The 20,986-nt window shown below is 66.7% G+C and overlaps 2 protein-coding genes across 4 annotated transcripts in view; one reads left to right on the forward strand and one right to left on the reverse strand.

The window, feature by feature from the left end:
• Positions 1-15,520, forward strand: part of PRKCZ (protein kinase C zeta) — a 53,999-nt gene extending 38,479 nt beyond the window's left edge. For all 3 annotated transcript variants that reach the window (XM_036460985.2, XM_036460986.2, XM_036460987.2), the window contains 11 exons: positions 350-399; positions 2,271-2,459; positions 5,866-5,963; positions 9,885-9,971; positions 12,302-12,437; positions 12,555-12,642; positions 12,736-12,855; positions 13,290-13,369; positions 13,618-13,707; positions 14,572-14,687; positions 14,833-15,520. In XM_036460985.2, coding sequence (XP_036316878.1) covers positions 350-399; positions 2,271-2,459; positions 5,866-5,963; positions 9,885-9,971; positions 12,302-12,437; positions 12,555-12,642; positions 12,736-12,855; positions 13,290-13,369; positions 13,618-13,707; positions 14,572-14,687; positions 14,833-14,920 — 1,142 coding nt within the window. In that variant the 3' untranslated portion in view covers positions 14,921-15,520. The remainder of the gene's footprint in view (positions 1-349; positions 400-2,270; positions 2,460-5,865; positions 5,964-9,884; positions 9,972-12,301; positions 12,438-12,554; positions 12,643-12,735; positions 12,856-13,289; positions 13,370-13,617; positions 13,708-14,571; positions 14,688-14,832) is intronic.
• A 1,348-nt stretch (positions 15,521-16,868) lies between these two features.
• FAAP20 (FA core complex associated protein 20) lies at positions 16,869-20,092 on the reverse strand. Its single transcript, XM_036461023.2, has 4 exons — positions 19,975-20,092; positions 19,178-19,307; positions 18,795-19,102; positions 16,869-17,207 (listed from the first exon to the last, which is right to left on the reverse strand). The coding sequence occupies exons 1-4, from the start codon at positions 20,034-20,036 to the stop codon at positions 17,135-17,137; spliced, it is 573 nt and encodes a 190-aa protein (XP_036316916.1). The 5' UTR covers positions 20,037-20,092; the 3' UTR covers positions 16,869-17,134.
• Positions 20,093-20,986: the final 894 nt, after the last annotated feature.

The following is a 20,986-nucleotide window of genomic DNA, read 5'->3' on the forward strand; positions in this document are numbered from 1 at the left end:
ACCTGTCCATCCACCCACATACCCACCCTTCCACCATCTATTGTACTTTCCACCGACCACCATCCACTCATGCACCATCTCCCCATCCACCTGCCACCACCTCCCTGTCCGTCATCGTCCATCTGTCTATCATCCATCGTCCATCTGTCCCCGGTGAGAACAAAGCCTGGCAGGTGGACACCAGCCTCTCACATGACTGGTTTCACGGGCTGCGAGGGGCCGGGGGCGCGTTTTCCTCACTGGTGGACCGGGCGTGGCTGCTGCAGGTGTCGGCCCCGAGCACCGCTCACCGGGCCCTGGTGCCGGGCCGTCCTCCTGACCCTGTGACTCCTTGATCCTCTCTCCCTAGTTCCTTACCTCTCCTCCCGGAAGCGGGACAGCATCAAAGATGACTCCGAGGTGAGTGTGGGACGCCTCAGAGTCCATTCTGTCTGGGTCCTGTGGCTCCTTCCTGGGCCAACGGAGGAATCTTACCGTGAACTGGACACGTGTGGGGATGTGGCTCGAAGGAGGGTGTCTTAGGGGTGTGCAGGAGAGCCCCTGCAGGACGGGGCAGACGGGCGTGAAGTTTAGAATATTTGTAGTTAGTGAGAGGCGACCCTAAGTGGCTAGGTGACAGAGTACTAGCAGGTGAACGTGGCAGTGTGAGCTGTGGCTGAACCTCAGAGTGCGGGCGCCATGCTCAGCATCTAACCCCCTCCCGGTGCAGGACGTAACCACTCCCGGTGCAGGACGTAACCCCTCCGGTGCAGGACGTAACCCCTCCCGGTGCAGAACGTAACCCCTCCCGGTGCAGAACACAGCCCCTCCCGGTGCAGAACGTAACCCCTCCCGGTGCAGGACGCACCCCGTCCCGGTGCAGAACGCGACCGCTCCCGGTGCAGGACGTAACCCCTCCCGGTGCAGGACACAGCCCCTCCCGGTGCAGGACACAGCCCCTCCCGGTGCAGGACGTAACCCCTCCCGGTGCAGGACACAGCCCCTCCCGGTGCAGGACACACCCCCTCCCGGTGCAGGGCACACCCCCTCCCGGTGCAGAACACAGCCCCTCCCGGTGCAGAACACAGCCCCTCCCGGTGCAGAACGTAACCCCTCCCGGTGCAGAACGCAACCCCTCCAGGAGACCGCCCGCCTCCCTTGCAGGTCACCAGGCAGCTTGTGGCCTGTGCTGCCATCAGCCGCCTGTCTCGAGTGGCCCACGGGCTCAGAGACGCTCACAGGGTCGTAGGCCGCAGGCTCATTGTAAAAAGGCGCCCTCTCTGGGGGTCACTCTCCCCAAGTCAGCACCTGTTTGTCAGCCTAGATGGTCTCCTTGGGGTTTATGGGGTTTCCTTCCACGGGCAAGATTAAGCCCACCCACAGAGCTCAGTCCTGCCCCTCCCTGTGGGACGGAAAGTTCCCACCCTCCCACCTCCCAACCTCAATCTCTCTGGTTGGTTTCCCTGGCAACCGCCCTTCCCAGGTGATGGAGGGGCTTTCCAGTCGCCTTGTTAGCATCACAAAGGCCTCTGGCTCTTGGGAAATTCCTGGGGCCTTAGGAGCTCTGTTCCTGGATGGGTGGGGGTGGGAGGACCAGATACGGGACCTTTTCCTAAACCACCCCCTGGGCTGACCCTAGGGGGTCCTCAGGCTGAGAGGGTTCTGGCCGAACAGACCTGCTGCTGCCCTTCCTGTTCCTCCCGGCTCAGGCCTGTGCCACCTCTGTCCACAGCCTCAGGGAGCTGCCCCGGCTACTTCCCAAGTGCCCCCCAGATGCCCCGGTCAGTCTCCTGCCTGTGATCCGAGAGTGAGAGACAGAGCCTCTTACCTCCTTGGCCCCCGGGTCCTGGCAGAGGTGGGCACGCAGGAGGCGGCCAGCCCACAGGCAGGGAGGCAGTGGTCGCCCCTCCCTCTGGCCACGCGTCCCAGTGACACTTGCTTTGGAGACGGGGCTGGTGCTGGCCGGGGAGGGCCGGGCCGCTCCAGGCCGCAGCCTGATGCCCTGGGCACATGAGCCTGCGGTCACCTCCTCAGTCCCAGCGGGGCTGCCCCCACGCATCCCAGATCCGGGCTCCCTTACTCTACATGGGCCGCCGGGGCTGGGCTGGGCTGGGCTGCGGTCTGGAAACGCAGAGCTCCTCCCGCCAGAGCCGCACCGTCCGCCGTTCTCGGCTCTTCTCCCGAGCAGGTGGCTGGAGGGCGGGCGCAGCCGTGGTGGAGGTGGCAGAGATGCCCCGTGCCTCCCTGAGTCCACCAGTCCCCCCTCTCCTCTCCGTTGTCCCCCCGCTCAGGACCTCAAGCCGGTCATCGATGGGATGGACGGCATCAAGATCTCTCAGGGGCTGGGCCTGCAGGACTTCGACCTCATCAGGGTCATCGGGCGCGGGAGCTACGCCAAGGTCCTCCTGGTGCGGCTCAAGAAGAACGACCAGATCTACGCCATGAAGGTGGTGAAGAAGGAGCTGGTGCATGACGACGAGGTGAGCCGGCTTCGGTGCCACGGTGGGGGGGTGCCATGGGGTCTTGTGGGAGGTGGCACCCTGGGAGGAAGTGCCACAGGAGGGAGTGCCACTGGGGAGCAATGGGGCACCAGAGGTAGTGCCACGGGAGGAGATGCCATGGAGTCTCACTGGAGGCGGCGTCCCGGGAGGGGAAAGCCATGTGGAACCGCACGGAGAGCCACGGGGAGCGCCACAGGAGTGCATGGCACAGTTTATTATGTGAACTCTAGTTCTGGTTTCGTGGGCTTTATTCTTTTAATCAAAGTGAAATACACACGTAGCTAGCCACATAGCCACCCTGAAGTGACGCCCCAGTGGCCTTTAGCACCCCCACCCCCTCTCCCCGGTGCCAGGCCATCTGGTCCCTGTTAGCCCCGTGGCAGCCCCGTGAGGCCCATCGGCCCGTCTGGGTCGCTGTCCTCGCGCTGTGTGCACACGGCTCACACGCGGGGCCTTCGTGGCCGGCTTCTCTCCCTGCGCGGCTGCTCCAGCTCCTCCCAGCCCTTTCACGGCTGAGGAGCGTTCCAGCGTGCGGTGGCCCCTGGGTTGTCCAGTCAGTATGCGGGGCCCTGGGTGGCCCACTCCGGCCGCTGTGAGGACACAGGAGCAGAGCGATCTGTCAGGGCCTCTGCTCTCAGTCCTCGGGGCCTTCCCGGGAGTGGCAGTGCCCCGGTCGTCCACGTGTACCTGTCCGAGGAGCCGCGGTCTGTCCTCCTGCCTCTGCTCCCTCACGTTCCCGCGGCCGCCCACGGGGCCCACTCCCAGCCCCGCCCAGGACCTGGCTCTGGGTTCGGTTGGCTGTCCTGGTGGGTGTGACGTGGTCGTGGCTGCGTTGCCATAGTGACTAGAGGTCCTGAGCCCCGTTGCTGGACCTGTGGGTGCATGCATGTGGGTTCTTTCTCTCCTGCACCCGATGCAGGTTGTGTGTGTAGACGTGGAGAAGAGATTCATTTTCGGGGCCATGGCCTATGACTGCAGCTGGGACATGGTTCATGCCTGGCTCATGCGTGAGGGCAGAGCTGGGCTGGGCCTGAGTGCTCACCTCCCCTCCTTTACAGGGGCATCTGGGCTGGACACAGGCTGCCAATGGCCCTCTGCCCCGGGCGCTGCGCTCACACGTGGTGGCGTGTCTGCACCTCGCGCTGCGCTCACACGTGGTGGCGTGTCTGCACCTCGCGCTGTGCTCACACGTGGTGGCGTGTCTGCAGCACGCGCTGTGCTCACACGTGGTGGCGTGTCCACCTCGCGCTGCGCTCACACGTGGTGGCGTGTCTGCAGCACGCGCTGCGCTCACACGTGGTGGCGTGTCTGCAGCACGCGCTGCGCTCACACGTGGTGGCGTGTCTGCAGCACGCGCTGTGCTCACACGTGGTGGCGTGTCCACCTCGCGCTGCGCTCACACGTGGTGGCGTGTCTGCAGCACGCGCTGTGCTCACACGTGGTGGCGTGTCTGCACCTCGCGCTGGGCTCACACATGGTGGCGTGTCTGCCCCGGGCGCTGCGCTCACACGTGGTGGCGTGTCTGCACCTCGCGCTGCGCTCACACGTGGTGGCGTGTCTGCACCTCGCGCTGCGCTCACACGTGGTGGCGTGTCTGCAGCACGCGCTGTGCTCACACGTGGTGGCGTGTCCACCTCGCGCTGCGCTCACACGTGGTGGCGTGTCTGCAGCACACGCTGCGCTCACACGTGGTGGCGTGTCCACCTCGCGCTGCGCTCACACGTGGTGGCGTGTCTGCAGCACGCGCTGTGCTCACACGTGGTGGCGTGTCCACCTCGCGCTGCGCTCACACGTGGTGGCGTGTCTGCAGCACGCGCTGTGCTCACACGTGGTGGCGTGTCTGCACCTCGCGCTGGGCTCACACGTGGTGGCGTGTCTGCAGCACGCGCTGCGCTCACACATGGTGGCGTGTCTGCAGCTCGCGCTGCGCTCACACGTGGTGGCGTGTCCACCTCGCGCTGCGCTCACACGTGGTGGCGTGTCCACCTCGCGCTGCGCTCACACATGGTGGCGTGTCTGCACCTTGCGCTGCGCTCACACGTGGTGGCGTGTCTGCACCTCGCGCTGCGCTCACACGTGGTGGCGTGTCTGCAGCTCGCGCTGCGCTCACACGTGGTGGCGTGTCTGCAGCTCGCGCTGCGCTCACACGTGGTGGCGTGTCTGCAGCTCGCGCTGGGTGGTGCAGGCCCCCGGCTCAGCGGCCGCGGAGAGTGAGTGGAACCGCGATGCTGTCTGTAGGGATGAGGCCCACAGTGTCTGTGTCCGCTGCTGCGTCGCCCGCTGTGGGCCCAGAGGCGGAGGGGGTTCAGGGATCCCTGGAGAAGAGTGGGAGGGACTAGGCGTTGGCGTGTGGGAGAGACAGTGGTGTCCGGTGGCCATGAGCCTGGGCCTGGACAGAGACTATAGGGGCCCTGAGAGCAGTGAGAGGTGTTCCCACACTAACCCCTGGGACTGTGAATTCAGGCCAGCGGGCAGGAAGGAGGGTTGCGAGCAGGAAGAAGGCCGAGGGCAGGAGGGAGGTGCGGGCAGGAGGGAGGCCGGGTAGGAGGGAGGCCGGGCAGGAGAGAGGCCAGGCAGGAGGGAGGCCGGGTAGGAGGGAGGGGGTAGACAGGAGGGAGGCCAGGTAGGAGGGAGGCTGGGCAGTCAGGCGGAAGAGCCTGGGCTGGTGTCCACCGGGGAGGGAGGAGGCAGCTCGGAGGCCAGCAGGGTGCTCTGCTTGAGCGCCTGGGTGACCATCCGCCTTTGGCAAGCAGAAGGCGGCTGGTCCCGAGCTCTGTGGAGGCCTGGCTTGCAGGGGGAGGCCGTGTGGAGTTTCCCAGCAGCCATTGCACCAGCAAGTCTGGAGCTGGGGACAAGAGGAACAGGGACCTCTGCACAGACGGTGGGGTTGGAGCCATTCCACCCCGGGGTCTCCTGCAGGCGGGAAGAGGGGCTTCCCCCAGGTTCCAGCAAGGACCAGAGTGGCGGTCTGCGGGCGGGCACTGCTGGGGGATGGGCATGGGACTCCGGAGTCTGCGTAACCCTCCACCGTTTCCTGTGCCCTCACCGGGGGTGATACCTGCCTCCCAAGGCTGCCCGGGAGCACAGAGAGCCTGTGGCCAAGGCCACGCTCAGCTGGGACAGTGGTGGGAACCGTGGCAAATGACAGTTGTCACATGATAGAGAATGCTGCCGCCCTGGTGGAGACGGTGATGGATGGAGATGAGATGGTGGTGGTGGTGATGGTGACGGTGACGACAGTGGAGATGGAGATGGTGATGGTGGTAGAGGTGGCGATGGCGGTGCTGGGTGGCAGTGATCTCTCTAAGTGGCTGTTTCTCTGCGTTGTCTTCCCCGGGCTGCCCACTGCGGTCAGGAGCCCCCTGACCCCTGGCTTCTGTTCCAGGACATCGACTGGGTGCAGACGGAGAAGCACGTGTTCGAGCAGGCGTCCAGCAACCCCTTCCTGGTGGGCCTGCACTCCTGCTTCCAGACCACCAGCAGGTAGGGAGGCTGGGCCCGCTGCTTCCGTGTGAGCCGCAGGCTCCTCCCGGTGCTGAGTGCGGGGCTGGGTTTGTCTGCGAGCTTTGTTCTCATTGGCTGCTGTCACGGTGAGTGAATGTCAATCATCCGGACCCCAAGTACTTTGTTCTGTGAGCCCAGAGCCCCGCCCCTACCAGACCGGATGGCAGATTCCGCCTCCTGAAGGTCTCCGCTCCTCCTCCTCCTGCCCGAACCCGCCCCAGCCTCCCCCCCAGCCTCCGGGGAGCGGGTCCCTGGGCACCACAGGCCCTTTGGAGCCCAGCGTGAGGGCGCCCTGCTGCTGGCGCCTTCTGGTGCCGCCCTGTGCGGCAGGGCAGGCAGAGCTTTGACGGCTTCCTCGCCGGGTGTTTCCGAGAGCCTTTCCCTGGCTCCGGGCTCCCATTTACGTTCTGAACGGCTTCTGTGCTGTCTGGGCCTGTGGACTCGTCGCTGTGACCGCCCGGCACCTGCTCTGTCCGACTCGGTGGCCGCCTGGCTGCTAGCCCGTCCTTCGCTGCCTCCTCTCGTCCGGGGGCTCGCCGGCAAGTGGCAGGCGGGCTTCCTCGGTCGCACGTGGCTCACTGTCTCCCGGCCTCCATTCAGCACGACCGCAGCCTCCTGGGGGAGGGGTGGGCCCAGGGAGGGATCGCCCCCAGCCCGCCCCTCACTGGAGTCCAGAGAGCGCCGGCTGGGTGTTTGGTGAATTGCACTCCATGAACTTGCAGGCGTGGAGGTCCAGGCGAATTTCCCAACCTGGCTTCCCTCGCTGCCGCCGAGCACAGCCTGGCGCTCAGGCCTGGAGCCGCAGCCAGGGCGTCCCCGTGGGCAGGGCAGGCAGAGCTTTGGCGGCTTCCTCATCGGGTGTTCCTGTGGCCCCAGGAAGACAGGCCACTCCCCTTGGTCTTCCGAGCTGGTCCTCACAGCCCAGGGGTCGCTGGTGTGCACGCGTGGCCTCTCCAGGGCACAGGCCTGAGGGCACGGGCCCCAGGGCACAGGGCACAGGGCACGGCCTGAGGGCACGGGCCCCAGGGCACAGGCCACAGGGCACGGCCTGAGGGCACGGGCCCCAGGGCACAGGGCACGGCCTGAGGGCACGGGCCCCAGGGCACAGGGCACAGGCCTGAGGGCACGGGCCCCAGGGCACAGGGCACAGGCCCCCAGGGCACAGGGCACAGGGCACAGGCCTGAGGGTACGGCCCACAGGGCACAGGGCACAGGGCACAGGCCTGAGGGCACGGGCCACAGGGCACAGGGCACGGCCTGAGGGCACGGGCCCCAGGGCACAGGCCACAGGGCACGGCCTGAGGGTACGGGCCACAGGGCACAGGGCACAGGCCTGAGGGTATGGCCCACAGGGCACAGGGCACAGGCCCCAGGGCACAGGGCACAGGCCTGAGGGCACAGGTTCCAGGGCACAGGGCACAGGGCACAGGGCATGGGCAGTGCTGAGACCCAGTTGCTGCTGAGCTCCTGCTGTTGAAGCTCACATAATAGGATGGGTTTTGCTCTTGAAAAGCGTGGGCGCCCATCATACCGGGTCGGGGACACTAAACGGCGCCGAGAGTCGCCTTTGCTGGACGGGAGGGACCTGGTGTCTGAGCGCCCGCCCGGGGAGTTGGCGAGGGGGATGGGGGGAGGCTCGGCCTCGGGGGAGGTCAGCTACCTGCGAGCGGCGGGGGGGGTGGGGGGTTAGTGGGAGGTTGCAGCAGGGAGCAGGTGTGCCAGCGCAGGCTGCCGTCCACCCTCAGCAGGCGTGGTGATTTGAGGAGGCACTGGCAGGGGGTGGCTGGGAGCAGGGACGGGCGAAAGGCTGTGACCTGGGCGCAGTCGCCTGTGACTGACAGCCAGCGTGTCCTCCGTGGGCATGTGAGTCACCGCCCCTGCCCACACGGTACGCCTGTCACTGCCACTTTAACCAGAACGGAGCATCCTGAGTGACAGGTGTGGTGGGCTGGTGGGCGGCTCGGCTCCGCAGCCTGTGCTGGCACCTGTGACGGCCCCAGGCCCTGTGCTTGCTGCCATCGGGGCCGGTGTCCGGAGCTGGACCCCCGCTGGCTGCCGGCCACGAGGGCATCAAGGAGACACCGTCTTCCTGGGGCGGCTGGTTCGGCCGGGCACTGGAGGGGGTTTGGGGTTCATTTCTGTGTCGAGTGCATAGACTGGCGGCCTCAGGGCGCGACCTCTGCCTGGAGCCTGGGGCCGAGTCCTCCTGTTACTTGGGGACGCCCCCTCAGACACACAAACCCCACGAGGGGGCTGATTGAGGCGCTTGGGGACAGGACGCGTTGGGGGTCTGTCGCTGGGGGCAGAGGAGGGGGTACGACCCCCGAAAGGTGGGGGTGACTTGGTGCTTCACGTCCCGGCCTGACCTGGACGACGCGTGGCGCTGAGGCCGTGGTGCCGCCACCTCGTCCAGCGGACGCCTGCCTGGCCGGGGCCCTCCCGGGTCAGCGCCTCCCTCGGGCCGGGCCTGGGCCTGGGCGAGCCGGGGCTCCTTTGTCAGGAGCCTGAGACTGCTTTACGAAGTCAGAGACCACGCGGAGTAAGCGTCAGCACCCCACAGACACCCGCACGCTCGAACACGCAGCCCGTGCCCAGAGGAGCCCTCGCGTGCGCTCTGCTCCCTGCGCTCCCCGTGCCGCCCGTGCCCGTCCCTGTGCTGCTTCCTTTTGCTTGTGTGTTTGCTGCTGATTTCCCCCACGGGCCTTGGAACCCCGTCTCGCCCGGAACGGAGGGGAAACGGGCATGTCGGTGGGGATGTGCGGGTTTGCAGGACCCAGGACACCAGGGTCCCTGTGGCAACGGCCCCTCCTCCCCGCCCGCGGCCCCTCCCACCGGGCATCCTACCTGCCATTCCCACTCCCTCCCTAACGCCCCCGGGGAGCCGCGACCTACAAACCCGAGAGCCGCCCTCCACAGGGTATTTCTGGAAAACCTTGCGGGAATTTAATTGTTAAAATGGGACCTGATTCAGTCTGATAATGAGCTCAGCTCACCTGCAAAGAAACGGCTGGCGACGCATGTGCATCTGGCGACACCATCCTGTCTCAGTTCTGTGACGCCCGGGACCCCGCAACGTGGGCCTGACCCCAGCGGCCCCTGGACCACTCCCCATGTCACCGCGGCCTGGTCAGCGCTGACCCCCGACCCCAGGCCTGCTGCTCCCGTCCTTGCACTGGGCTCCGTCTGAGCACAGGGTCTGGGCTCCGCCCAAGGCCCACCCTCCTTCCTCCCCTGGGTCCTGCCTGCAGCCTCCCCCTCTGGCTCCACCTTTTCTATCAGGGCTGCCCTTGCTCCACCACCGCCCACTGTCCCCTCCCCAGAGCCCGTCGCAGGTGGACAGGGGCCTCACGGCCTCGCCACCCCTCCCCTGGGCCGGGCACGTGGCCCCCCCTCGTGGCCTCTCCTCCAGCGTGTGGGGCTGGTCCATGTGTCCAGGCCTCCTCCCTGCGGGCTCTGCCGCGGCCCCATCTCGTTTTTACCTTTTCCCCTGAGGCCGCCTCGCTCCTGGGAGAGCGGAGAGCTGCTGTCAGCACTGGCCTAGGGGCCGCTCTCCACCCTTTTCCAGGATCAGATTTGCGTTTCCCTGACAACGGGGATGCTGAGCGTCTTCCGGGTCGTGTGGGCCCTTGCGCTGTGGGGAGAGGGGGGGGGACACAGACCAGTCCGTGCTGTGCGTGCTGGGGCCTCGGCCAGGCTCCGGGGGTCCTCTCTGACACAGGGCGCCCTCACCCGGGTTCTAACCCACGAGCGAGTGGGTGAGCAGTGGGGGTAGAATGGACAGCAGGGCCCCGGTGTCCCCAGGAGCCTCTCCGGGGACCAGCCGCAGGCCTGGAACCACCCGAGGGCCGAGGGCACAGGTTCCGGGCCGGTGGTCTCAGCCTGGCGCCCTCTCTCCTGCAGGCTGTTCCTGGTCATTGAGTACGTCAACGGTGGGGACCTCATGTTCCACATGCAGAGGCAGCGCAAGCTCCCGGAGGAGCACGCCAGGTGGGTGGGGCCGGGGCGGCCGGGTGGGGGACGGGGACCTCCCCAGGTCAGGGGGAGCTGCTGGAGGAGTGAGTGTGGGGGCGTGTGCCCGCTCTCTGAGTGCGTGTGGCAGGTGCCAGTCCTGCAGGGAAGCGGATTCCGGGCATGTGCTGCAGGCTCCATTCCCCAAGTGGGGCAGGTTCTGCCTGAGCTCCGGGGCCGGCTTCCTGGCTGTTCACACGACGCAGAGCCGGGTTTGCGGGGCACAGACAAGGGGATGGGGGCACAGACAGAGGGATCGGGCATAGATAGGGATGGGGGCACAGACAGGGGGATGGGGGCACAGACAGAGGGATCGGGCACAGACAGAGGGATCGGGCACAGACGGTGATGGGGGCACAGACAGGGATGGGGCACAGACGGGGGAATGGGGGCACAGACGGGGGATGGGGGCACAGACAGAGGGATTGGGCACAGATAGGGATGGGGGCACAGACGGGGATGGGGGCACAGACAGAGGGATCGGGCACAGACAGAGGGATCGGGCACAGACGGGGTGATGGGGGCACAGACAGGGATGGGGCACAGACGGGGGGAACGGGGGCACAGACGGGGATGGGGGCACAGACAGGGGGATGGGGGCACAGACAGAGGGATCGGGTACAGACAGAGGGATCGGGCACAGATAGGGATGGGGCACAGACAGGGGGATGGGGCACAGACAGGAGGATGGGGCACAGACGGGGATGGGGGCACAGACAGGGGGATGGGGCACAGACAGGGGGATGGGGGCACAGACAGAGGGATCGGGCACAGACAGAGGGATCGGGCACAGATAGGGATGGGGCACAGACAGGGGGATGGGGCACAGACAGGAGGATGGGGCACAGACGGGGATGGGGGCACAGACGGGGATGGGGCACAGACAGGGGGATGGGGGCACAGACAGGAGGATGGGGCACAGACGGAGGGAATGGGGGCACAGACAGGAGGATGGGGCACAGACGGGGGGATGGGGCACAGATGGGGGGAATGGGGGCACAGACGGGATGGGGGCACAGACGGGGGATGGGGCACAGACAGGCTGATCTTTCTAACCAGCGGGAAGGGAAGGACACCGCCCCCCCCCCTTTCCTCTCTGTGTGGCCCACTTCCCCGCGGCGAGACCTCTGTCCACACCCTCGCTTTCCTGTTTTCACCGCTTTCTCTTCCCTCATTTCCTCCCTGGACCACGCTCCAGGCCGTTCTGAGTCACTCGAGCCTTTGGAGAGTGGAGGTTAATAAATCAAAGATCGCACTCTCCCCCCACCCCCACCCCCACTCACCTCTCCTACTTCTGGTGAAATACAAAGGACAGGAGTTTACCTCATTCACCATTTCTGCGTGCACAGCTCAGGGGCATCAAGCACCTTCACATTGCTGTGCAGCCAGCACCTCCATCCTTTTCTGGAACTTTCCATCTCCCCAACTACACTCTGTCCCCATTAAACACTCACCCCTGCCCCCTCCCCCGGCCCCTGCACCACCGGCTACTCTGTCTCTGGACTTGTCTCCTCCAGGGCCCCCTGGGACAGGGTCCCACGGCCTGTCCTGAGTCTGGCTTAAAAAAAAAAAAAGCTTATTGACTTCAGAGGAAGGGGGGGAGAGAGAGAGAGAGAGAAACACATCAATCATGAGAGAGGTTATGGATCGGCTGTTGGCCGCCTCCTGCATGCCCCCTACTGGGGGCGGAGCCTGCTGCCGGCGCCTGTGCCTGACCTCCTGGTTCTTAGGTGGATGCTCAACCCCTGAGCCTCGCTGGCCAGCAGCTCCGTCCTGTTTAAGGCAATATCCCTGTGTGGAGGGCCACGTGCTGTCTGCCCGGCTGTCCATCCGGACCCCGGCTGTCGCCCCTCTTGGCGGGTGGAGGGATGTTCGAGGCCCTCTTGCAGCTCTTTGCTTGCACCCCCAGATGTGGGGTGCTGGATTGTGTGGGCGCTCCATTTTCAGTTCCTCGAGGCCCCTCCACGCTGCCTTCCCTGCAGCTGCCCTTCCATGTCCCCACCCCCGAGCCTGAACCTCCCCTCGCGCCCCCCCCCCCCCCCGGGAGCCTGGACCTACCCCAGAGCCCGGATCTACCCCTCCCGTCCTGGGCGACACTTGCTTTGCTTTTGGTTTTGGTGTCTGTCAGTGCCCACCCCCATGGGGGGGGGATTGTTTTGATGTGCATTTCCCTGGCAACTATGATGTTGAGCATCTTTTCTGGTCCTGGGGCCCTGAGCACTGTCAGCCAATGGGAGAGCGGCTCCCCTGCCCCAGCTCCTGCTGTGTGCCCGGCCCCGCAGCTCCCGCTGACCGTGTGTCCCCGCCAGGTTCTACGCCGCGGAGATCTGCATCGCCCTCAACTTCCTGCACGAGAGGGGCATCATCTACCGGGACCTGAAGCTGGACAACGTCCTGCTGGACGCCGACGGCCACATCAAGCTGACGGACTACGGCATGTGCAAGGCGAGCGCCGCCCCCGCCCGCCCCCACCTGGTCCCCAGGGTTCCCTCCGAGGCTCACAGCCCCGACAGGGCCCATCGGAGGCCGTCCTCCCTCCTGGTGACACCTCTGTCCCCACAGGAAGGCCTGGGCCCCGGCGACACCACAAGCACGTTCTGCGGGACCCCCAACTACATCGCCCCCGAGATCCTGCGCGGAGAGGAGTACGGTGAGCGGCCGCAGCAGGAGGGGGCGGGGCCCCAGGACGCGGGCGGGGAGGTGGGGGTGCCGTACCCCAACACTGACGGCCTGTGCTCCCCAGGGTTCAGCGTGGACTGGTGGGCGCTGGGCGTCCTGATGTTCGAGATGATGGCCGGGCGCTCCCCCTTCGACATCATCACTGACAACCCCGACATGAACACCGAGGACTACCTGTTCCAGGGTGAGGCGGGGTGGAGGGGGTGCGGGACGGGGTCCCAAGCTGGAGGGTCCCCAGGCTGGTCCCCACATGGAACCGCGCGTGCCTGTTCTCAGATCCTCGGGGGCGGGGCCCAGGGCTCCTGTTACCTGGCTCAGCACAGGCTTCCTCCTGCCTGGCCACACGCTCTCTGGGCTCCCTGCATCCAGGGCACCTGCCCCTGGGCCCCGACCTGGGCTGTCCCTGTGGCGCCCTCTGGTGGCCGAGTGCGGAAAGGCCTGGGACACATGGTTTATCCAGGATGAGCACCTTCGGCCACAGCCACGGGTACCGACCAGGCCAATGGCAGACCCTCCTGGGCTGTGGGAAGGTCCCGGGGCCCGGCCCAGGCTCCCTCACTGCGGCACACAGACGGGGGCTGGTGGGGACGCGGCCTCTCACCACGACCCCCTCCGCAGTGATCCTGGAGAAGCCCATCCGCATCCCCCGGTTCCTGTCCGTCAAGGCCTCCCACGTCTTGAAGGGGTTCCTGAACAAGGTACGCTCGCGGGGCGCCCTGGGGGCTGAGGCTCCTCCCCCGGCTCCCTCCCCCCTCGGTCACGCCAGGGCTCCAGGGGCCTGGCCCGGCTGTCCTGGAACCCGAGAACCTGACCACACCCACAAAACAGCGAGGGGCTTACCCCAGAGGCCGTGCGCGGAGGCTGGGCCTCGCCGCTGGCCAAGAGCGCGTATCAGACGCTGCTTTGCCCGGTACTGACGGGTCCTCGTTTGAACTCTGACCCTTAGGACCCCAAAGAGAGGCTCGGCTGCCGGCCACAGACTGGATTTTCCGACATCAAGTCTCACGCCTTCTTCCGCAGCATAGACTGGGACCTGGTAAGCGCACAGCATGGGGTCCCTCCCGCTGCGGGCCAGAGGGCGTGGGGTGCGGCCCTGGGTGGGCTGGGGTGACCTGGAGCCCACATGTGACAGACAGGGAGGGGGAGGGGGGGGGAGCCCCTCCATAGGCCCCTGGCCATGCTGCCCGGGGTCCCGTGGGGTGTCCTAGCCTACGAGCACCCCGTTGGTGAGTCTTGTGGGGCCCGGGGTCCGGGCACCAGGGGAAGGTGCTTTCTGTGGCTCCTGGTGTTAAAGGAGAAAGGAACCCTATTTGTTTGAAAATACACACGTGGTTGCAAAGCTGCTGAGACGGGGCCTTTAAAATGTGATGTTTGGGAGGAAAACAAATTCCAGTGAGGTGGATGTCGAGCTCCAGCTGGAACTGGGTGTGAAGAGAGCCCGCTCTGGGGTCACGGGCCGGGTGGGCCTCCCGGGGGCACTTCCCACGTGCAGGACGTGGACCAGCGTTTGTGGGTGGAGGAGGGACCCCGTCCACGTGTGGCCCCAAGTGGTGGGAGGTTCTGGGCAGGACCCTCGGCCCCTGTGGCTAGGTGCCAGCACAGGGGTTCACCACCCCCCCTCCCCGCTTCTCTGGCACCTGTGGTCGCCGTCAATCCCCCAAAAGCTCAGTGGCCACTGTGGGCCCGGGGGTGCAGCTGGGCTCACCCCATTACCGACTGGCCTGCTGATGCCCGTCATGCGGGGTCTGGGCCGCTTCCCTCTCGAGGCCCCAGCGGGTGGGGTCTGCTGGCTCCGTGTTCTCGCTGCGCTCGGGCCGGTGGAAACCTGTGTTCCTCGCGGTGGCGGGCTGTGAAGCCGCCGAGGACGGGGACCCTGACGTGACCTCCCGCGTATCCCCAGCTGGAGAAGAAGCAGGCGCTGCCGCCCTTCCAGCCGCAGATCACAGACGACTACGGCCTGGACAACTTCGACACGCAGTTCACCAGCGAGCCCGTGCAGCTGACCCCCGACGACGAGTAAGCCCGGGCGGCCGCGGGGACCGTCCTGCGTGGGGTGTGGGGGCGGGGCCGCGGGGACCTTTTTCCTACGCTGGGGTGGGAGTGGTCGTGTGGGGCGGGGGCGGCGGGCACCCCAGCAACCGAGCCTCCGCCCTGCCCGCAGGGACGTCATAAAGCGGATCGACCAGTCAGAGTTCGAGGGGTTCGAGTACATCAACCCGCTGCTGCTCTCCACCGAGGAGTCCGTGTGAGCGTCCGGGGCCGTGGACACGCCTGTGAATGACCGCCTTGGCCGCCGCGCATGCATGCCGGGAGGAGCCGGGAGGACGTGCCGGCCCGCACCCGGCGCCCCGGGCGGAACGGTCCCGCAGCCCGGCCCGCGCCCAGAACTTGCTTCTGTGCCTGCGGCGCGGAGGCCCGCGGGGCCGCGTCCGAGGGCGACACGGGCCCTCGATTCGAAGGTGCACACTTTCCAGAAGCCGCCCTGGCGCTGGGAACTCACTGTCATGTCCGAGGAATAAAGTGCGGTGGTCAGACCCCGGCTGCCTTCTTTCCGGCCGAGGCGCCTGCGCGTGGGCGGGACGGGAGCCCAGGCACCCGCGGCGGCGAACTTTGTGCGGAAGGTTTTCTAAGTCCCGGTAAGTTCCTGTTGTTAATATTTAACAAGTATTTTCCTACCGAGCAGGTGAGTGGCCGCGGGGGCTGGCGCTGACGTCACCCCTCCCCTGCCAGCCGGGCCCGGACATCGGCCGGTGGAGATGCTAACAGTTGCTCCCCGGAGCAGCGGTAGACCAGACTAGACAAGGAAACTGGAAACTAAATCTGCTCAAAATATATTTCTGCAAACACTGCGCAGTGCCTCCCGATGTCTGTGTCACGTGTTGGATTGGGGGGAGCGTTTTTGTGGGTTCCGGTGATGCTCAGAATGAGGACGTTTAAGATGCGTGTGTGTTGGGCCGAGGCATGGAACCCGCAACCTGCAGGCTCCCTGCGCTCCAGCAGGGCCGGCTCCCAGCCTGCCACCCTCCTCCCCGGGAAGCCAAAAGGAAGGTTTTCTGGAAAGGGGTGCACCTTGTGGGTTTTTAAGTCCCTAGCACGTTAGCTGGGCACCGCATCCCCCAGCGTACAGTACGAGCACAGCCGCAGCCCAGGCCCCCTGCACCTCCGTGGGGCGGGGCCGGCGATTGGGCAGGAGATGGTGGGAGGAACAGCCAACACCAAGCAGCTGCCCTGGAGCCGGTCAGCTCGGCAGCACTCACGTCGCCCACGCTCGGCGCTCACGCTCAGGGAAACCGGGGCAGCAACGCGAGGCTCTCCGCCCCGCCCCCACCCCGGGGTCCCCGGCCGCCCCCGAGTTGCAGAGCAGCCTTCGTGCATCGTGGAGACGTGTGTCCGGCAGCCCAGTGTCACCAGGAGACGCCGATCAGGACCAAGGCCGGGAGCACAGGGCAGAGCCCTAGACCGGCTCGGCCTCACAGACGTCCCTGCCGGCGGGCGTCCAGCAGCAGAGCCTGGATCGGAGCTCAGTGGTCAGTCGGGACTGGCGGGACTGGCGGTGGCCTGGGAAGGGAGCCTTTCTCCCCGGTGCTGCGCTGGGCTGTGATGGCAGCACCGGGCCCAGGTGTGTCGGTTCGCTCCCCGTGGCTAGCTGGCCGCCGTGCAGTGTGTGGGGGTAGCAGTGCACTCTGTGGTGGGGTACGGGCAGCTGTTGCTTCATAAAGTAAAACAGGCGGAGGGTGCGCTGGCCGAGGTTTGGAGTCACGTGCTGACGTCGGCCAGTGGCTTGTGGCCACGTCCTGTGGTTTTGTGCAACTAAAGGGCCCCGGGTCCTGCTGACCTGTGGTGGACACTCACCCACCACGGCCACGGCCGCTCTGCCCCTGCACATCATTAAAAGACCTTCATGAAAGCGCTTACTGTTGTTCCTTCCTCTAAAAGTAAGTGTTTCCAGGAAGCAGAGGTGTGTGTGTGTGTGTGTGTGTGTTTAAATATATATATTTTATTGATTTTTTACAGAGAGGGATAGAGAGCTAGAAACATCGATGAGAGAAACATCAATCAGCTGCCTCTTGCACACCCCCTACTAGGGATGTGCCCGCAACCAAGATACATGCCCTTGACCAGAATTGAACCTGCGACCTTTCAGTCCGCAGGCTGACGCTCTATCCACTGAGCCAAACCGGTTTCGGCGTGTTTGTGTTTTAAGAAATATATTTTAATTGATTTCAGAGAGGAAGGAAGAGGTAGACACATCAATGATGAGAATCACTGTCAACTGCCTGCTGCACGCTGCCCACTGGAGATGGAGCCCACAACCCGGGCCTGTGCCCTGACTGGGAATCGAACCGTGACCTCCTAGTTCATGGGTCAAAGCTCAACCACTGAGCTGTGCGGCCGGGCCACAGTGGCATGTTTTGATGTGCAGCTTCGGTTTTCTCTCAGGCTGTGTGCAGAGCAGTGGGGCCTCACCACACCACGTCCTCCGTGCTGTCCGCCAGGCACTGGGCAAGGTGGCTGTCGATGTCCAGCTGGGCCAGCCTGGGAGGAGGAGGGTGGTCACTCAGGGAGGGGAGGTGCTGCCTCCACTGCGCACGCACACCCACTCTCCGCGGGGACGGAGAAACCCTGGGGTCTCCCTGGCTGGTCAGAAAGGAGCGGAAGTCTGGGGGGAGAGGTCACCTCCACGTCCTGTTCTCGGTCAGAGGCTCTGAGTGTGCCCTGGACAGGACATCGGGAGACCCTGTGGCACACGCATTCCCAAGCTCCTGCGTCCGAGGCTGGGCCCAAGCCCCCCGGGAACTGGCGCCTGCTCAGCTGCTGGAAACCGAGCCGAGAGCCGGTCTGCCCACGAAGGTGATGCGGGAAGGCCACAGTCCTGGTCCGGCCGGGTCTCCAGCAGCAGAACCCACCTCTGCCCGGAGAGGGGCTGGAGACGCCGGAGCCATGCCAGGGAAGGGGCCTGCTGCCCGCCCAGACGCCCTCTCCCTGCCCGCAAGGGTCTCCAGGCCAAGGCACTGCCAGGACCGCAACCATCAACTGGCCACATCCCCGGCCAGGACAGGCCATCGCTGAGCCAGCCGCAGCAGCTGCTGAGGACGGGCTTTCACCGTTACATGAGGGGCAGGGACACAGGAAGGACGGAATCCCTTCCTTGCCCCCTCCCCGCCAGGACAGTCGCCTCACCCACACGCCCTCGTCCCCTACTCCAGCTGTGTGGGTGCTGCCTGGACCTGGGCAGGGATGCTGAAGGGGTGCCATCTGGGCTCCCCAACACCAGACTGATTTGGTTCCAGTGAAATGTGAGGCGAGAGAAGCCTGGACTCTGACTTTGCCGGGGGCACATCTCTGAGTGAGAAACCAAGTCCGCCCCGGCCAGAGCGGCCCCGAAGGGCTGCCGGTTCAATTCCTGGTCCGGGCACAAGCCTGGGCTCCAGGCTGGACCCCCAAGGCGAGTGCACAGCAGGCAGCTGGCCTGTTTCACTTCCAGTGGAAGTTTCCCTCCCTCTCCCTCTCAAAATCAATTTTTAAAAAGCCTTAAGCGCAGAAAAGGGAAGAAATCGTGTCTGAAGAGGGCCCTGTGCAGCTGTCCCATGCGGGGGGGATCACTGGCTGGGGGTCCTGCCTGGGCCTCCGCTGCGGAGTCTGGAACCCACTCCCCTCGCTGCTGCTGCTGCTTCTGCTTCTGGAAGCCGCCGTCCACGCCCTGCACCGCCAGGCCCCTCCCAGGGTCCTCTCCCATCAGGACCCCATGTTGTCCATCCCTGTGTCCTCTGCTGTGACAGCCCACAGGCCGGGCAGTGTAACTTAGCAGAGCTGGATTCCAGCTCCCACTTAGAAGACAGAGTAACAGTCTATGTTGGATTTTTAAAAATAGAAAAAACGGTGGATCGCCATTTGGCTCCGTGGATAGAGCATTCGCCTGTGGATTGACGGGTCCCAGGTTCGATTCTAGTCAAGGACACAGTTGTGGGCTCCATCCCCAGGGGGCGTGCAGGAGGCAGCCGATCCATGGTTCTCCCATCATGGATGTTTCTCCCTCTCTTCCTTCAGAAAGTCAATGAAAATACATTTCTTTAGACTTTCTCTAACACCCAGCTCGGCACTGGGGGTGGGGGGGGCACTCACCCGGGTGCGAAGTCGGCCTGGCACAGGGGGCAGCTCTGCAGGGCCTGTGCCCCGCCCCCCGCCGGCCGCTCCGGGACCGGGGGCACCAGGGGCACCGCGGGCACCTCGCGGGGCTCCGGCGGGGGACATCCTAGCGGGGACGGGGCGGGGGGCCCCGGGCGCCCGGCGGCCGCGCGGAGCACCCGGTAGGAGCAGCCGGGGCCCCCTGCGCCCCGCGGGGCCGGCGGGAAGGGCGTCCAGGAGAAGGTCTCGGGTCCCACGGCGAACTCCTCGGGGGGCGCGGCGCGCGCGGGGTCCGGCCCGGGCTCCTGCGGACCGGGGTGGTCAACGGCGTCCCCCCGGAGCCCCGCACCCCTCCCGCCACCGCCGTCCCGGCCACGCACCTCGGCGGGGAAGACGGGCAGCGGCGGCGGCTCCTCCGCACCCCCGTCCGCGCTCACCGCGCGCAGCAGCTCGGCCCACAGCCGCGCGCGCTCGCCGTCCGGGGGCGACCGGGGGCGGGGCCTGGGGGGCCTGGGCGGCCGCGGGTGGGGGGTCGAGTGTCAGCTGAGGGGGACCCAGCTGAGGGGGACCCAGCCGAGGGGGGACCCAGCCGAGGGGGACCCAGCCGAGGGGGACCCAGCTGAGGGGGACACTCAGCTGAGGGGGACCCAGCCGAGGGGGACCCAGCCGAAGGGGACCCAGCCGAGGGGGGACCCAGCCGAGGGGGACCCAGCTGAGGGGGACCCAGCTGAGGGGGACACCCAGCTGAGGGGGACCCAGCTGAGGGGGACCCAGCTGAGGGGGACCCAGCCGAGGGGGGACCCAGCCGAGGGGGGACACCCAGCCGAGGGGGACACCCAGCTGAGGGGGACCCAGCTGAGGGGGGACCCAGCTGAGGGGGACACCCAGCTGAGGGGGACCCAGCTGAGGGGGACACCCAGCTGAGGGGGACCCAGCGGGGGAGGGACCCAGCTGGGGGGGACCCAGCGTGGGGCAGTCAGCGCGGGGCACAGGTTGGGGGCAGCGGGAGGGGCGGGCCGGGGCCGGAGGGGCGCGGGGAGCCCTCCGCGGGGGTGGGGGGACGGGGCGCACCAGGACGCACGTGGGGGCATGGCACAGGCCACGGCCCGGAACGGGGACTGGGCCGCCCACCCGGCCGCCGCCCTCCCCGTCCCTGAGGCTCCAGGCCCGTCCTCACCCGCTGCCGCAGGGCAGCCTCCGCCGGCTCAGCCGAAGCCGAGGCCTCCGCAGCGCCTCCATCGGCCCGGAGCTCGCGCGTCCGGCGGAAGTGCCGGTGGACCCCGCCCCGGACACTGACCCCGCCCCCAGAGTTAGCCCCGCCCCAACGTTAGCCCCGCCCCTAGCCCTGGAGACCCCTGCTGGGCGTGCGCAGGGGACCCCAACTCCCGCCCCAGCCGGACCCGACCTTCCCCTCCTGCGCGCTGGATCGTGTCCCCTGGGGCCCCCTCGGCCTGCCCTCTGGCCATGGGGTGCCCTGGCCTTTGTGACCTGTCAGAGCAGAAGGTGTCCCCACCCCACCTTTGGGGAGACTGAGGCCGGAGAGCTCGGCCCGGGGAACCGTTATTCCGCCAGGACGGGGTGCGGGGTGGAGCTGGAGCCAGCGAGGCCTGGGAGGAGGGGGGAGTGGGCGGGCGGTCCGGCTGCGTGTGCACCCCATCCCCTCCAGTCACCCCCACCCCACCCCCCTTTCCCGCTGTGGGGACAGCCAAGCCTCAGTCCCCGGTTCTGCAGACCCCGCTGGCCCTCCCAGGACCGTCACCGGAGCCTGCGGGAGGGGGGTGCCTGGGGGGGGCCTGGGCGGGGCTCCCCTCATTCCTGGCGGGCCCATCTGGGCTGTGTCACGCGGAGATGGCCACTTGGTGGCAGCAGAGGCCCAGGCAGCCTCTGCCACTCCGGACCGCAGCCCTGCCTGTGGGCCTGAGGCGGCCCTGGGAGACCAGGAGGGCGTGCAGGGGGCAGGGGAGGGGGCGGCTGCTCTATGCGGACACAGCAGCTGTTACTCGCCGTGTCTGTCTCCCCAGCCCCTGTGGGGCTCTGTTCTGCACCCACTTCTGCAGGGGCCCCCAGGGCGCTGTCCTAGCCCCCTCAGCCCCTGCCATGGCACCCCCCTCCAGGCCCCGTGTCTGGGCTCCCCCGGCCCAGTGCAGGTCAAGTGTGCGGTCCTCCTCCTCTGACAGGTCGGCCTCCGC

This window comes from Pipistrellus kuhlii, unplaced genomic scaffold, assembly GCF_014108245.1.
Source record: "Pipistrellus kuhlii isolate mPipKuh1 unplaced genomic scaffold, mPipKuh1.p scaffold_m20_p_34, whole genome shotgun sequence".
Lineage (NCBI taxonomy): Eukaryota > Metazoa > Chordata > Mammalia > Chiroptera > Vespertilionidae > Pipistrellus > Pipistrellus kuhlii.

Bases quoted from the DNA above. Each gene is read 5' to 3' on its own strand.
- FAAP20 (XM_036461023.2), bottom strand. From the start codon at position 20,036: ATGGAGGCGCTGCGGAGGCCTCGGCTTCGGCTGAGCCGGCGGAGGCTG. The intron at 19,308-19,974 runs GTGAGGACGGGC...GCGGCCGCCCAG, and splicing joins AGGCTGCCCTGCGGCAGCGG to GCCCCCCAGGCCCCGCCCCC. The intron at 19,103-19,177 runs GTGCGTGGCCGG...CCCGGTCCGCAG, and splicing joins TGCCCGTCTTCCCCGCCGAG to GAGCCCGGGCCGGACCCCGC.